Raw genomic sequence first — 17,009 nt, 5'->3', positions numbered from 1 at the left:
ATCCCGCGATTTTCCTTTTGACTTCGACTAACATAATCCAATAATCATCGTCAAGATTCGATTTCTTTACAAAAAAAAAAACGGAAAAGCCCTTTCGTCTTCTCCATTCGCCGTTCTTCGTCTTTTTCCGCGATCAGTTTTTAATATAAACAATCGCCGACTTCAAATCAGGACGATTTAGTTCAACTTCCCCGTCTCCTCCTTCAATGGAGGATGAATTTCGGGATCCACATGGAAATTTATTACTTAATTAATGGTGTCATGAAGCGTTATGAATGTGGCGACGGCTGAGTTGTATTCTGTGTGCGACATTCAAGCAAATACGTGGTGCAATTTTGTCGCCCGCGTATGCTTCCAAATGTTGAAAAATTAGGTTCAAGAATCTTCAAATCCACTATTCATTTCACTCGAATTTAAATCTGTTTGAAGGGATCGGTTTCTGAATACAAAACACAGTGCCCTTCTCTTTATTAAATGCAGTACCTCTGTATTAAACTCTGTTTATTGAACAACCAGTATGCAGAGCAAGAGCCTTTCTCCGGACTCCAGAGATTTGGACATCGATGATTACATCGGAATAGAGAGCTGTGTTGATTTGATGGAGAATCACACGGCGGCGGACATCTCCGGGGAGAATTGTAAGAGAGATAACAAAATGTGGGGAATGGAGAGGAAAGATCACAACGAATATCCACAGCCGATTCAATTGCTGGTTCGAACTGAGAATCTGGCTTCCCAAATGCCATGGGTGTTGAAACGACACTACACCGACGACGGACGGCTGATTCTGACGGAGGAGAGATTGAGATACTATGAATTCTTCCGTGCCCACAGATCCAACGGCCGTCTGATGCTGCAGCTGGTGGCCTTCGACGACCAGGGCTACGATGAGTCGAACGTGGAAATAGGTGATGAGGACGGCGGTGGTGGAGAGGAGTGTGCGGCGGCGGCGGAGGGCAGAGATGTTCGGGTTGTCAGTGCCCGCAGGGAGCTTTGAGGACTGTACGAAGCTTAGGGAAAGATGTCAGTAACAGCAACAGCAACAGCTTATAGCGTGGAATCGCATTGTATGTGTGCACGTGTCATTTAATTTTTAGATGATATTATATGATTATGAAAAAATTAATTAGACTAATATTCATATATTTGACCTTTGACCCTAAACCCTTCCTTGGTAGAAGTAATTCTATAAGGTAAGGAACCCATTTCGGTACTAAGAGAGTCGGTTGATGACCCACAGCCAAAGGCATTCTACCCAGTAACGCGGATACTTCGGATCCCACTTGAACGAAACGAAAGATATTGTCGATAAATAGAAGCACATCTTGTTCATTAACATCTCGAAAATATTCTACCATAGTTAGGGCAGTTAAACCAACTCTCATACGGGCTCCCAGCAGTTCATTCATCCAACCGTAGGCTAGAACTTCTTTTGATTCTACAGTATTTTCTTCATTAATTACTCCGGATTCTTTTATTTCCATGTAAAGATCATTTCCTTCACGAGTACGTTCACCTACTCCTCCAAATACAGATACACCTCCATGAGCTTTGGCAATGTTGTTGATCAATTCCATAATGAGTACTGTTTTACCCACTCTAACCCCTCGGAATAGTCCTATTTTTCTTCCACGTCGATAAGGGGCTAAAAGATCTACTACTTTAATCGATAATTTTGTATAGCTTTGTCTTATTAAATTACTCTAATTTGGTCACTTTGAGCTGCATCAACTAATACCACCATCCCGACTCTATTTTCGAGTTAAGTTTGGCAGAATGGTTAGTTTAATTTTTTAATTATTTAAGAAAATTCATATTTATTATTAAACACGAGTTTACATGGTAATGAAATTATTAAATTCATTATTTTTAAAATTGTTTTAAAAGTAAAATTCAATAATTATGAAATCAAAATGGCAGACGAATGAAGTCTGAACTGTGAAGAGGAAAACGACAGCATCAAAGCTGTCGTACCAGAAACATCTGCAGAAAAACCAAACAAAAATTCAATAATTTTTTTAATAATTAATAAAATTATTATTACAGTTATCAGATCACACGGCTGTTTCATTCTGAGAAAAAAAAAAAAAGAAAAGAAAAAAAAAAAGAGAAGTTAATGAAAATAGTGGTGGAAAATTTGACAGATCAGCATCCAACGTGTACAACACCAATTGCCACGTAAGCCCTAATTATTTTCTCTCTCACTCCCTCATAAACTCATATTTAATTAAAATAAAATAAAAGTTAATTAGTTTTGTAAGACAGATATTTAAGATAAAAGGAAAACAAAATAAATCAGTTAAAACGGGGTTTAAATATGTTTTATTGGTTAAAAATTTAGTAAAGAATTTAATTGAACAGATGTATTGCAGGTTAATTAATGAAGTTGGCAATTCAACGGAGGGCCACATCCGTTCCGTTCCCATTCGGTTTAATTATTTTTAAAATATTAATTATAATTAATTAATTAATTAAATAATAATAATAATAATAATAATAATAATAAAAAATAATAAATAATAAAAGTCCGGTAAAATAAAATAAAATATATTCATTTCATTCCCGGGGGGCCACCATGGCTAGGGTTTGGGAGAGCAAAAGAAAACCCTTTCTGCAATAGAACAGTGAGGAAATCCGCCATGGGGTATTTCTCTGGCGAACGCAGCTTTTTTTCAGAGGTTAAGGTAATCGTTTCGTCTTTCTTAGGCTTCCTGCTCTGCGCAACGAGTTTTCGGTTCCCCATGCAAAATCAGAATCAATGTCCAGTAATCGAAACTGTACGATCCTCGATTTCTGGACTCAAAGCCCTAATTTCTTTGGAAGAAGGAAAAGGAAAGGAAGAACGAGTCATTCGCGGTGTTGGAGTCGGCATTATCAGGTCAAAATTGTCGACTAATTCTTCGTCTTCTTCTTTTTGTAATTCCATCAGATCTTTTAATTTTTTAATGGACGATTTGATCGGAACTGAGAGCGGAGTTTGCTTGACTTCGAATGCTGGAGAAATCGAAGAGAAAGTAACTCGCTCTGATTCCGATTTTTCTAATAATCGCGTTAATCGTCGCGATTTGTTGAAAAAGGAGTTTCCTCCACCGATTCCTTTCCTAGAGGCACTGGCAGGGCATCGAATTCGACCGCCGTGGATTTTAACGAGAAATTGCATCGATGGAAGGTTGATTTTGAATCTGGAGAGAGTGAAGCATCATCAATCCTTGGAATCGCACCGTGAAAATGGCCGTTTAATTCTCAATCTCGTTCCGGCGAATGTCGCCGGCGTCGGTACAGAGGATGAGAATGATCAGGATCTTCAATTCATCGAAGATGCCGAAGAAGAAGAGAAGATCAAAGAATCGGTTGAATGCGAAGAAGGCGACGATCCTGAATATGGTTTTAAGAGTTTTCCGTTCGGCGGAGGCGGAGGCAGAATGGTTTGCGATCGGGGACCGTTTTGTGGTGTAAATGGGAATTTAGGAGAACGACACGTCGTCCATGGACATTTCGGTTCGGCTCCTCTTCGTTCGATGGGTACAGTTATGTGAGTTTTGTAGATGGTGAGTGGTTGCAATTGGAAACATTAAAGAGATTTAGCGTTTCGATTTTAGTCCTCCATTGATATGTCTGCAGATTTTTGTAAGTTTTTCTCGTCGCCCCTTTTTCTTCTTCTTCTTCATCTTCTTCTTCTTCTTCTTCTTCATCTTCTTCTTCTTCTTCTTCTTCATCTTCTTCTTCTTCTTCTTCTTCTTCTTCTTCTTCTTCTTCATCTTCTTCTTCTTCTTCTTCATCTTCTTCTTCTTCTTCTTCTTCTTCTTCTTCTTCTTTTTATTTTCAGTTGAACAAATAGAAATATATCGCCATACATATTTCTTTTTAAGATTCTACCAATTTTTTTTAGAAATCAAGTGGAATTAGAAATTTTCTTTCATTACTCCAAAATTTTCTTCAATTCATTTTATAATAATTAAGTTTATTACTAATACACACATGTTTTATGTATATATATATATATATATTTAGTTTTTTTTTTTTTTTTAATGTATATACAATCAGAAACAAAACTAACTTAATTTATATTTTATCTTATTTATTATATAATTTTTTTTCTTATAATATATTATTATTGAATTTATTAGAATGTTTTATATTTTATAATAAAAAGTTATATTTTTAAAAAATTGAAATTGTACATTTAAAGGTTTATACTTTTTTTTAATAAATAAAAAAAAAATTGGAGAAAATTTTCATGAAGGTTAGGAACAAAAGTAATTCTTTTGTCATGATTTTGGTGTGGATTCTAGAAAGTGTTGGATACGTGGATTTCAAAAACGGTGGTGTACTCGTGTACTCGCCTCAATTTTAGTAATTTAGTACCTGCCTTCCACCCGAAGATGGTTAGACAGAAAGTTAAAACCAAATTTTAGAAGATATACCAAAGGGATCCTGCAGATCCACTCTTTGCATCGAGAATTGTTTGCAAGAGATGTTAAGGGGGCTGCTTACTTCGTGTATAGATCTTGGATTTAATACCAAAATCCAATAAATTGGGAGGAGATTCTAAGCTGCTGCAAAATCGGATAGAGTTCGCATACCACATCAGTTTTCAAGCAACTATAACTGTCATCGGATAGGGTTTGTATACGGTTTGTATAAAATAACAGTTTTCAGGCAACTATACTACATCAGTTTTCAAGCATCAACTATACCAATTTAGTTTTCAAGCAATACCACATCAGAAGCAACTATAACTGTCATCTGATACGGTTCGCATGTAACAACAGTATAACGACACCATTTGAAGCTTTCCATGGGATATGTTAGGTGATAGGTGAACATGAGTTAGTGGGACCTCCGAATTACTAATGGCTTCTAAATGTATATTATATATATATATATACACCTTTTATGGCCCATATTCTATTTCATTTCATTTTTCTTCATTTTTAAAAATATATGTCGAGTCTTTGGGCCTAATAAGCCCACGAAAACAGTCTTGCTACGGTTTTCCAAAGCCCAATAAGCCCACAAAGGAAGTGAAGTTTGAAGGCAGTTTAGTAGCCCGTTGTTTAGTTCCCATATATGGGCCAGGCCCACCATATTCTAAGCTTTGATTGAGAATGGACATGGTTTCATTGCTATCTCTTCGTAATATTTGGAGAGTTAAAGTGTCCTGTAGCCATGAAGAAGGTATATTTCTTCATTTACTGTACAGAAAAAAATTACATGGAAATAGAACACAACATCCTATACTTCATAATGCTCTACCAACTGGTGAATCAATACGTGCAGAAGCTTTCTTCTTATTTACACAAAACTGTTGCATTTTCACTTGTGCAGCTCACTCGACTCTAAACTCGTACCGCCTCGCTCCCTTGACTATCAATATCCTTGGTCATATGATGCTCGAACCCGAAGATGGAGCCCTTGGTGTAATATTTGAACTGGAATGTGATTTCAACAACCTATGAAAGACACAATAGAGACCACCTTAGGAAGCCAAGAAGCTATGAAGGAGAATGCTCCTCTCGGGACGACCACGATGGTCGATTATTGGCATTTAGAAGCTTCCTGGACGCTCGGACGTTCTTGACAGTCATCATGAGCTTCTGTCTCTCCCCTTCAACCTCTGCAAACTGAAGGCTTAATTGGGAGTAACGGTCATGCATCTCTCTCAGCTCAGTCTCGACAGTTGTGTACTTTCCCTTTAGATCTAACATGTCTTTGATTAACTCATTGATGTCTCGAAAGCTTCGGAATATCGCTTCTTCATCGCCGTGTTGCTTCAAGAAAGAACTGAACCACAAACCAAAAATTTTGTTGAAAACATCAAGAGTAGAAAAATGCTAATAAGAATCAAATTTTCCATGCTCGTACTGTGTGATGTACCTCTGAAAATGTAGGCTCGGTTTCTTTTTAGCTCGCAATGCTTCAGCGAGCTCGATCTCCAAAGCTAGTACCCGTTCTAAAGCATTGCCACTGCTCGAAAACTCCTTGAACAGAGGGAATATGCTTCCTAGTTCTTCGTTCACCTGAACAAACGAACCGAAGTGTCAGTACGTCGATTTACACGTCGAAAATTGGTAATTATGGACTACCTTATGTAACTGCATCAGTTGACATTCTAACCCAGGAAAATCCGCCTCAGAAGTATGATCATCAGGCACAAGCGAGTTTTCGTTTTTCAATCTTTCCAACTGCAAGCAAGAACACGAGATGACTATAACAACATTAAAAACAAACATGTTTGGATTCATATCTCAGGATCTTCCTTCTCGCAGTCCTCGAGCTGTTAAACGATACGATAAATCAAAAAACGAAACCCGAACTTTCTTTCTCCAATACAGCTTACTAACCTCTTCATTTAGGTGATCCATGCTAAATTTCAAGCTTTGAGCTCTGAAGTTATCATTTACCAGAGCTAAATGCTTTGTCTCATCATGCAGTGAGCCATCTTGATTGCCAGGAGAGCCATCTTGGAGCCCGTCGACACTTCTCAACATCCGAACATCCTGCCATTGACACGACACACGAAAATGCGATACTTTTCTCAGCAAACCAAGCAAAGTAAGCCAAATTAGACAATGACATCATATACCTGCTCGGGTCGCCCTCGACCATTGAGGAAAGCTTGTGAATTATCGGTCTCATCAGCTGAAACTGATCTTGTGCATTCCACTTCTTCACAAGGAGCTGCATTTTCTTGGTCTGAGGACATTTTGTAACTCTCCAGTAAATCTTTCATTAGGTTCAGTTCCATTGAAAATTTTAGTTTATCATCATTACATTTCTTCAAACAATCTTCAAGCTCTTGTTTTTCTTCCTTGCAGCACTCAAGGCTAATAGAACAGCATTCTTTTTCAGCCTTCACCAAATCATACGCCTTCGTTATTTCCCGCTTTTCGGAAACAGCTGCGTTCAAGTTATCTTCCAGCTCCAGGATCTTATTTCCGAGCTCTTCATTTCGTTTTATGTGAGAAACTTCAGTTCTTTTCCTATTTTCGACTTCATCGATTGCATCTTGCAACTTCCACAGCATTTCTTCACTGTGTTTCTTGGACACAGAGAGCTGGTGCTTCAATTCCTGCAACTTCGTTTCGTATTGCTCTTTGATGAATGCAATTCTAAGAGACTCTTGCACGGAATTCAATGTCCCTTCGTTCTCTTTCTTTTCACGAAGTTGTCGACATTCTGTGTCGGCCTTGTCTTTTAGATCCTTCAAGTGAGTAGTCAAGTTCTTGAATTCTTCTGTTCTCAAGATTTGTTCAGAAAGCCTCTGGGTTAGATCATTACAGTTATTCTGCAAGATTACCATCTCGTCGCTCATACCTTCGAGCATGATTATATGAGCGTGCTGTTCGTCCAATTTCGATCGGACAACCAACAAACTTACTTCCAATTCTTCCTTACAAAGCAACAAATCATAAATCTCAGTTTCATAAGTCTTCAACTTTTTCCCCAGTTTTTCAATCTCTTGAGCATGATGAGTTCTATCAGCATCAGCTGCAACCTCCAAAATTTTAGTCCGGTTTCGTAATTCCTCGGACTGAATCGTCACTTTTTTGTTTGCATCAAGAAGCGTTTTGTTTTCCGAAGCGAAAGCTTCTAACTCGGTTTCTGATAACACAAGTTTCTGAACAAGATTTTCAAGATGGTTCTGATACTGAGATCTTGTGAAAACTAGGCTAACATCTGCAGCTATTGAAAATTCATGCATTTCACATAATTCACTTTCCAAACAAACCAAGGAAGAGTTTTCTTGATCAAAGCGCTGAAGAAGTTCCTCGGACCGTAGTAAATCTTCGTTGAGTCTTGATTTCTCCGACTCGAGCTTCGATACCAATCGATTGAGACTTCCAACTTCCGCCTTCGTTTTCTCAAAATGATCATCAAGATCTTTGATTCTTTTCTCCAAACCATCTATCAAACTTTTCTCTGATTGAGAATTATCTTTTGAACGATCCAGCTCTAACTTAAGCTTCATTGATTCCTCTACTTTTTCATGTAATGACTCAACTAGAGCATTTTTCTCCTTCGCTAAGAGCTCGATTGTAAACTTACAATTTCCAAGTTCTTCATCTACCAATCTCAGTGCCATCATTTCATTTTCAAGCCCATTGTTTTTAGAAGTCAGTTGTTCGAGTTCATCCTCGACATGATCGAGAACAGACAGAAGTTCTTTTTGCTGCTGGGTAAATTTATCTTCAGCTTCACTGCTATTAATGTTTTCAGAAACAGTCTCCATTGCTATATGAAACTTCTGCACTAGCTCATTCGCCTTATCCAATCGGTTGACCGTGTCTTGTCTTACACGTTCAAGATTCTCTTTCATGATTAGATTCTCTGATGCTGCTATGCTCAAGGACTTTTGAGCCATATCTCTTTCTTCCATTAGATGCTCGTTCTCGTTCATTAGCTGAAGAACTTTCTTGCATGCATCAAGATGGAGATTTTCTAACTGCGAAACCACGCTTGCTAAGCTCTTTGAATCCAAATCATCATGAACAGAATCACCTAAGGTAAAGAGATTGTTATAGTTTTTGTCACAGGAAGCCAATATGTTACTCAACTTATCGTGCGCAAAATCAACAGTATTATGCAGATCCTCCTTCACTGAAACGAGGTTGTCGAATTCAACTCTACGAGCTTTGAATTCTTCGTGCAAAGAAGAAATCTCATTACGAAGCTTTTCGTTTTCAAGGCTTTTCTCCATCATTAAATTTTCCAGCTCTAACTTCTCCATATGACAAGTCTGATACTTTTTCTCAAAAGTTCTATATTCTGTCATCAAGGCCTCACATTCTGCCATTTTCTTGGCCCGCAAGGAATTTTCACGAGTAACGTTTAATAAATTTTCTTCTAAAACTTCAGTCTTCGATTCCATTTCGTTGTATTTTGCAACGATCGCAGTTTTATATTTATTAAGAGAATCAATCTCTTCCAAAGAAGCTTGCAGTTCAAGAAACAATAATTCCTTGGACTTGGTTGATAGTTCCAGCTGCTGACTAATCTCATTCATTCTCTCTTTCATAAGTCGAAAACCAGAACTCGCTTCAAGCAACGTTTCTTGCAGCGTCTTTGAAAATATATCCAGGTGTATGTTTACTAAATGCACTTCAAAGACTTCATCTTCAACCTTTTGATACAGCCCTTCCTGGAAGTAGAGAGACCTTTTCAAGTCTTCAGAGAAAATACCGCCCGTAAAATGATATTTCTTTACCCCTGCATCATGATTCTGACACTGCAAGAGTTTTCCCGTAGAAAATTCCTCCAATTCGACTTTCGGATTCGAACCTATTTCACAGTATTCTCGACTACTTGGAAGTGAAGAACCAGTAAGTGCATGCTTAATGAGGTTCTCATTAGTTTCATACATGGACGTCACCTGGACGGATAGTATATCGAGGTCCTTCTGTAGCTGATTCACGGCAATTGAGTAGTTTAAGCGTGCCCTTTTGAGAGCCGTCTCAGCACTAAAAACCCTCCTTTCAAGCTCCTTGTTGATGAAATCTGAGCTCTTCTTCTCTTCAGCAAACTTCATTAAATGGTTATTCATTTCATGATGCAGGGCTTCTATTTCATCCTTAGAAGCCGTGATAGTATATATACATGTTGCATGCTCATTTCTGAGATTCTGCAGCTCTCCAATAATCTGTCTCTGATTTTCCTCAAGTTCATGGATAAAAGCTTCATAATAGCATTCCATTTGGTCCATTTTCTGTGCAAGGCTTTCCTGTTTCGCTTTTGACTCGTCCAACTCCCTTAGAAGTTCAAAAATTTTCCCTTTCATTGAACTGAAGGCATCTATAGAATTGGGCTCGTACGACACCAGACCCGGTATAAGACAATGAAGCATGCTATCAGTGTGGTAAATGTCTGAATCGAACCCAGTTCCCGATGCCAATATCGGGGAGTTTAACTTTCGGATCTCATTTTGGTTTGCTTTGACACATGAAATTTCCTGTTCCGTTCGTTCTCTGAAATCTTGTAGAAAGCAGAGCAAGGCCTCCAAGTCGGCCAGAAGAAACCGAACATCTCTGTCTTGACATCCAAAGTGAGCCTTATTTAGTATATCTCTAATCTTTTCCTCCATGGTTAAGAGCCCCTTTAACCATTTTAGCTCTAACTTTTGGGATAAGTTATCCTGGTCACTCTCCACAATTTCTTTTCTAGATTCTGAAAGACTTGATTGCAAATTTTTTAATCTCTCGAGCTCGTTTTTAAGGTTTAAACACTCGGATTTCAATACTGAAACTTCTTCTGTCAGTTCTTTACCTGAAGAAGTCTCAGAAGCAAGCTGCCAAGCAAATTTTTGTGTTTCGACATCCATATCATCGACATGATTTTGCAGAGTGCTTACCTCTAGCTTCAACTCGACAATCGAGGACTTGGCGACTTCCAAGCTTTCTCTAAGTCTATGATTTTCTTTATATACAGCAGCCAGTTCACCATCAGCAGCATAGTCGGAACTCCAGTTATGAGCCCATTTACTGGATCCCTCCACTGAATATTGATGATCACCCTGGTCTCCTTTCTCTGACCCAGGACTTTGGCCAGTGGAAATGGCACCTAGATCACCAGATACTGTGCTTTTTATGCTGTCAATTTCATGTTTCTCAGCATATAGACTTTCTGAAGTATTGGACGAACCATCGAAACCGGTTGCTGAATCTGCATACTCTTCTTTTCGCCCAACCTCGTCTTCGAGTAAGGGGAGTTCGCTATATACTTCTTTGGACCTAATTCTTGCATTTACCTATTTCAGACAAGGTGGAAGTGGGATGGGAAGCACAGGGAGAAATGTTTTTTAGTAGCAGAACAATTTCACTGAAATCTGAATATACTAAAAGAGCAAGCCAAAGCTAAAGGAGTACACAAAGATTTTCTAATTGGCTAAATTGGAGTAGTATAACAATTGATAAGAAAACCTTATTTGAATGATTATTCACTGAATCATCGGATAGTGACACTTTTCCGCTAGGAGATTCACCGTGACTATTTTGATCGGAGAACGTCGGGAGCCCCCTCTCCCTAAGCTCCCTTTGCTGCTCAAACTCCCTAAAGATAATGAGTAATAAATGTTAATAGGATGAAAATAGGATAGATTATGAAAGTTTCATTTTAAGTAGTACCTGAAACCAGTTTTAGAAGTAAGAAGCTGTACAGTAACCTGCCATTGAATATGATTGAACGATATGTTACAGTCAAATTATAACAAATATGATTGAATATGATTGAACGATATTGATAAGAGCTTTGAGCTACATGTTAGGAACGCCAAGCCTTTCAAAATTCTTACATGTAAAATAGTTCCTGATTCACACCCATTAAGAGGCAGGGCAACAGCTGAAGGCTTCAATGCATCAGCATAATCCGCAAGATTGATGTCAGCTTCCCCAAGGATGCTCGAACGAGACGAGCCCTATTATTGTTGGGATTCGGTCCAAAAAGAAGTTAGAGCAAACAAGAAGTTAAAAAACAATCAAGGAACGAGAAAATTAAGCATTAATAGAAATACTACCATGGTCACCACAAGTTTATAGAGCTTATCATCATATTTCTTTGTTCTAGTGTCTTGAAGAAGCCTAGCTGTTTCATAGATAGGATCAGCCCATTTGCAGGCTCCATTTTTCACATTTGCTTTAGTTGTCTTTGCTGTTGCCTTTCCAGAATCAGCAGGAATAAAAGATATAAATAGTTTGTCCCATCCAAATTGTGGAATCTGGATCGAGCAGGAGAGAACAAGATTCAGTCGTTGCTAAATGATACGATTGGATGCATTCGATATCGTAGGCAGTATTTTATGTCAAAATAAAGTGTTATACTGTATTACTACCGAGTCTGTTGACAACTGAAAACGGCCAATGAAGGAAGAAAAAGAAAGAGGAACAATTCAGATGTAAGAGTTTAAGCTTCAATGACTTGGGAATCATACTAGAAATCCAGGCATTCAAACCAAATAAGACAATGAACAACAATCCAATCATCACATGCCAGAAAACATGTTGTCTTTTGTGTTTTTCCATTCTTACCATATAACACAACTTTACTCAGTCATGCCCACTCTACAAGGACTGAGCTCCTGAAGATTAGCTCATTCGCATGATTGATATCACTGATTGAATCCAATATTAGAATCCTCCCACTAAGCACCCATCTTATGCTGGCTACCCTTTTCTAGTTCTTTTATATTGTAACAGCCTAAGCTTACCGCTAAAAGATATTGTCTACTTTGGCCCGTTACAAACCACCATCAGTCTCATGGTTTTAAAACACGTCTACTAGGAAGAGGTTTCAACACTCTCATAAGGAATGTTTCGTTCTCCTCTCCAACCGATGTGAGATCTCACAATCCACCTCCCTTGGGTGCCCAACATCCTCACTAGCACACCGCCCGGTGTCGTTTTCTTTCATTATCTTATTGTGAAACTATTTGGTTAAATTGCATGTTTTTAAATTATTTAGAAAGGGCACCCCAAGCATGATTTTTTAGTAAATTATCTTTAGCATGTTTGCATGTATCTTAAATTATAAATGTTTGATTGCTAAGTGACGACTCCAACCAGCGCATGTGCGGAAAGTCGGGTCGTTACAAAAGGTATCAAAGCCAGACATCGGGTGGTGTGCCAGCGAGGACGCTGGCCCCCAAGGGGAATGGATTGTGAGATCCCACATTGGTTTGAGAGGAAAACGAATCGTTTCTTATACGGGTGTGGAAACCTCTCCTAATAGACGCGTTTTAAAAACCTTGAAGGGAAATCCCAAAGAAAACAATATCTTCTAGTGGTGGACTTAGGCTGTTATATATATTCTATATATTGGTCTATAAATGAACAATATGTTCGTTGTGATATGAATACAATATCAAAAGGAAAGCATTGGAAGCATGTTTCCAAATGAGACACCTAGAAAGTACATAGAAAGGAAATAAAAGTAAATATGGAAGAATCTGGTAATGAAGTAAGCTGACTTACATGCGTGGCATGAAATTGAAGCCTGAAGACCACCTTTACTCTTGTCTTCTCAAGCTTCCATTTAGCATTCCTCGACATTTTTATGCAATATCGCAATCATCCACTGCACAAAATTTGATTTAAACAACAGCTTCGTCTTATTCCTAAAGTATGATTTTCTGTAAACTGATGAGGTAAGTGACCCCATATTTCTCTTCAAAAACAGCCTTTTGGAAATAAATACATGAGGAAGAATCTTAATGAATGAAAAAAGGCTTGAACACAATCATATCAGGGCTTGTCAAAAACAGCCTAAGATATAGCCAATAATGTAGGCAATAAATTAGTTTTCCATCACCACAATCATATCAGGGCTTCTCAGATTATGCATAAAACTTTAGCAGTTGAGCAAAAGAGGAAACAGCAAGTAAAAGTGAAATCTCATAGAGTTGAATGATACAAATACAACTTAAGTTACGAATTCAAACTTAGACCTTCCCCTTGACCACAATATCATAGCAACTTTTAAGTATCACAATGAAAGGATAATGAATCCCTTTTCTCAGCTGGAAAATAGGAAAATGGGAGAGCATGAAGTAGTATATGCTTGTACTCGGTAATCGAACTAGGAAATATAAAAAGAACCGACTTGGGAAAACATTAAAGTCATGAAACAAAGGGGCATTCTGTGAGATCCCACATCGGTTGGGGAGGAGAACAAAACATTCTTTATAAGGGTGTGAAAACCTTTCCCTAGCATACGCGTTTTAAAATCCTTGAGGGGAAGCCCGAAAGGGAAAGCCCAAAGAGGACAATATCTCCTAGCAGTGGGTTTGGGTTGTTACAAATGGTATCAGAGCCAAACATCGGGCAATGTGTCAACGAGGAGACTAAACCCTGAAGGGTAGTGGACACAAGACGATGTGCAAGCAAGGACATTGGACTCCAAAGGGGGTGGATTGGGGGGTCCCACATCAATGTCGGTGCCTAGATTGTGAGATCCCACATCGATTGGGGAGGAGAATGAAGCATTCTTTATAAGGGTGTGGAAACCTCTCCCTAGAAAACGCGTTTTAAAAACCTTGGGCTTAGGTCGTTACACATTCAACAAGAGTTTGGAAGTACATGCAGAGGACACACAAGAAATTAGGCAATGCTGAACAACAGACCAAGTCAATACTAATGTACTCAATACTTTCTTTGTTTAATGAAAATTACAATCAGTACCGATCAAAATGCACATAACCAAAGCATGGCTGTACTGATAAAACTCTAAATCCATATTAGACGAAACCGCATCTTTGGGTGAACAATTCCAGCAGGCAGACTCTACCTAGACTAGAAATTCAAATTTACAGTCACGGGCTGTTAGTAGATCACATCAAAAGGTCAGACCAGTACCATTGAGAAGAACAGTGAAAGAAGATGACAACTGAACATCATTGGGATAGGGAATAACAAGCACACAAAAAACAGAACATCCGAACTTTAAAATCAAAATTTGACGAAGAGAGCAAACCATGAAATGCTGGAGATTCAGCTCAAGCATCTTGAACCCAGACAACACATTCTTTCTTAAACAATAAGGGAAACAAAAGGGAAAACAAGAAGAAGAAAACAGCATAAGAGCAAGGAGAAGAAGAACAGAAAAACAATTCAGAAACATATGAGAATTCTTAAACGCACCTTCTTGGATGAGACACAAACTTGTCAGAAACGCCAAATTTTAGAGACAAAATTCAAACCATCCAGTAGAAAACCCCCGGATCCAGGCACTGGAAACAGCAATGACCTAAACAAAATCCACCCACGCAAACGGACAAAGCCGTGATCTAGAAAACAGCCCCATTAAAAAAAAATGCCGTTCGTGCACTGAATCCCAGAACAAGAAAACTGACAATAACAGAGGGAAAAATCAGAATCCCAAACAATCTGTCCAACCAAATCTGGAGAAACAAGAAAAAAGGAAAATGAAGTGTAAGTAACACAAGAGAAAGAATTTAAACATAAAAAACCCACCAGAAAGAGGAAGACGCAAATGGCAAAAAAAAAAAAAATCCAAAACGAATAATTAGAAAATTACACAGTGGAGAAAACGCCAAGAGCAGGAAAGTGAACAGAAGAGTGATATCACCACGCCAGTAAAAGTCGCGAAACGAATAAGATTAAAAACAGATTGATTAACATTATTAGAACACTTGGAATATTAAACTAATTGGGGTTAATAAGCAAATGTAGTTGAGTACCTTGATTAAGCTGCGGATCTGCAGGTGCTTCGGTTGGAAGAAAGAGCATGGAATCTTTACTGAAAATCCCGCAAAGAAGCAAGAGAAAAAAACGGAGAAGATGAAGAAATTGAGTGGTAGGCTTGGAGTGGGCTCTCAGTGTTTGTTGGTCAGGATTAGGAGAGAAGGATAGTGGAGGAGGGAGTGACGGCGGCGGCAACGGCGGAGGAGGTGGTGGTGGCGCAGAGGAGCGGTAAAAAAGAATGGAAATATGGATTTAAAAGGCATTAATAAGGTGAAATGGAGCTGAGATTTCAGCTCACAAATCAACTTCAGGAACCCGCCAAAAGCCTGTGATTGCCTGTCCTCCAATTAGTTATTTTTCTTAATCACCCTCTTCCATTTCCTTCATTTACGGATATACCCTCCCTTTTTCACTTAATTCCTCTCCTTGCCCTTTCTTTTTTCAAAAAAAAAAAAAACTTTTTTAAAATAAATATATATATAATTATTTTGTCATATAAACATGGAATAAATTAGAATTAAAATCTTTTTTTTATTATGTGTAAATATTTAATAACTAAAGTTGAAGATAAAAATAACTAAAAAAAATAAGTTAAAATTTTTTATTAACTGTACATTACCATTAAATTTTTTACAACAGTAAAGTAAAAAATATTTCTCTAATCTACGGAAGAATTAAAATTTGAAATTAAATGATATTATTAAATACAACTCGAACTTATGAATTTGATATTTAAAGTTGGTAGCCTACAAATTTGGTAATTTTTACTTTTTTTTAAGTGATTTTTTTATATTAAAATTGGAAATGGTTTAAACTATTTTAGTTAAATATTATTTCCACTTACTATAAATAAAATTAATTAACCAATATTAGTCTTCTTGCTAGTTTAGGGGAAGTTAATAAAACTTGGGAGACCAACAATGGCATCCAAATCAAACTATTAATGATAAATGTATTTTTTTTTTTACGAATATTTATAATTATTATTTTAAAACTTAATTGAGACGGTTCTTAAAATTATAAATAATTATAATTATTGGTCTTTTAAATTAAAAAAAAAAAGTCAAATAAATTATAAAACCGGTAAGTTTCTATCCTATCAACTATTCTTAAAATTAACCGATAAAATTAAATTTTATTTAAAAAAAATAAACTATAAAATTATATTAAACCCTTAAAAATTAGACTTATATATTAATTAATTTTTTTTATATATTAAAAAGTTTACTACAAAATCAATCAAACCATCGTAATCCAATCATTTAACAAACTTTGTTTATTCTATGAAATTGATTCAACTAATACATATTATTATTATGGAAGCCAACCAAAATAATCCAAATATATTATTATAATTTAGAATTAAAAGGAATTAAATGAAATATTTAAAAATAAAATAAAATAAATGGGTGAAAATATGTGGGGGGGGGGGGGGGGGGGGGGGGGGGGGGGGGGAAGCGGAAATGGACAAGTGAATGTAGCCAAAGAGCTGGGGGGGCGGAGTCTTGATTGCGGTGCCGAAGCATGCACCAAAATGGGGCGCACTCTGGGCCACCCCTGCACATGGCCTTCCTAATGCGGTGTCGTTTTCTTTACTGCCCTCTCTAAATTCTATTTCTTCACTAATCACTCCTAATCTTCAAATAATTAAGTATATATATATTATATAATTAAATGCCCCTTTTCTCCCCCTTTGCCTATGATATTTACAAACTTGTCGTCTAATCAGCAATAAGTGTTAACGTGTTATGGTTAGTAATTTACATGGCTTGTATATGTAACGGCTCAAATCCGCCGCTAGCAGATGTTGTCTTCTTT

General features: G+C 37.5%; 2 protein-coding genes across 4 annotated transcripts; one reads left to right on the top strand and one right to left on the bottom strand.

Annotated features, from left to right (window-relative positions):
- Nucleotides 1-2,670: 2,670 nt before the first annotated feature.
- Nucleotides 2,671-3,598, top strand: LOC147794908 (uncharacterized). The gene has a single exon (XM_087117165.1). It carries the CDS (start codon nt 2,742-2,744, stop codon nt 3,534-3,536), a length of 795 nt encoding a protein of 264 aa, XP_086973291.1. The 5' UTR covers nt 2,671-2,741; the 3' UTR covers nt 3,537-3,598.
- A 1,499-nt stretch (nt 3,599-5,097) lies between these two features.
- Nucleotides 5,098-15,503, bottom strand: LOC111791407 (uncharacterized). 3 transcript variants are annotated; one of them, XM_087127188.1, is made up of 12 exons: nt 15,188-15,503; nt 14,628-14,887; nt 12,963-13,065; nt 11,510-11,710; nt 11,288-11,410; nt 11,121-11,158; nt 10,917-11,046; nt 6,587-10,744; nt 6,345-6,500; nt 6,087-6,185; nt 5,878-6,020; nt 5,098-5,784 (listed from the first exon to the last, which is right to left on the bottom strand). In XM_087127188.1, the coding sequence occupies exons 3-12, from the start codon at nt 13,038-13,040 to the stop codon at nt 5,496-5,498; spliced, it is 5,415 nt and encodes a 1,804-aa protein (XP_086983314.1). In that variant the 5' UTR covers nt 13,041-13,065; nt 14,628-14,887; nt 15,188-15,503; the 3' UTR covers nt 5,098-5,495. The 3 variants fall into 3 exon arrangements, with proteins under 3 accessions (XP_086983314.1, XP_023528503.2, XP_023528512.2); XM_023672735.2 differs by having other exon boundaries at nt 14,628-14,834; XM_023672744.2 differs by lacking the exon at nt 14,628-14,887.
- Between the last annotated feature and the right edge of the window lie 1,506 nt (nt 15,504-17,009).

This window comes from Cucurbita pepo, chromosome 1 (genome assembly GCF_057944985.1).
Source record: "Cucurbita pepo subsp. pepo isolate OVF chromosome 1, ASM5794498v1, whole genome shotgun sequence".
Classification (NCBI taxonomy): Eukaryota; Viridiplantae; Streptophyta; class Magnoliopsida; order Cucurbitales; family Cucurbitaceae; genus Cucurbita; species Cucurbita pepo.
The sequence above is the reverse complement of the archived record's forward strand: the minus strand, read 5'-3'. Positions and strand labels throughout refer to the sequence as shown.

Excerpts from the sequence above, each read along its gene's own strand:
- LOC147794908 (XM_087117165.1), top strand. The coding sequence starts at position 2,742 with ATGCAAAATCAGAATCAATGTCCAGTAATCGAAACTGTACGATCCTCG.
- LOC111791407 (XM_087127188.1), bottom strand. The coding sequence starts at position 13,040 with ATGTCGAGGAATGCTAAATGGAAGCTTGAGAAGACAAGAGTAAAGGTG. Across the intron at positions 6,501-6,586 it reads GTCGAGGGCGACCCGAGCAG|GATGTTCGGATGTTGAGAAG; the intron begins GTATATGATGTC and ends TGTCAATGGCAG. Across the intron at positions 6,186-6,344 it reads TGGATCACCTAAATGAAGAG|TTGGAAAGATTGAAAAACGA; the intron begins GTTAGTAAGCTG and ends TCTTGCTTGCAG.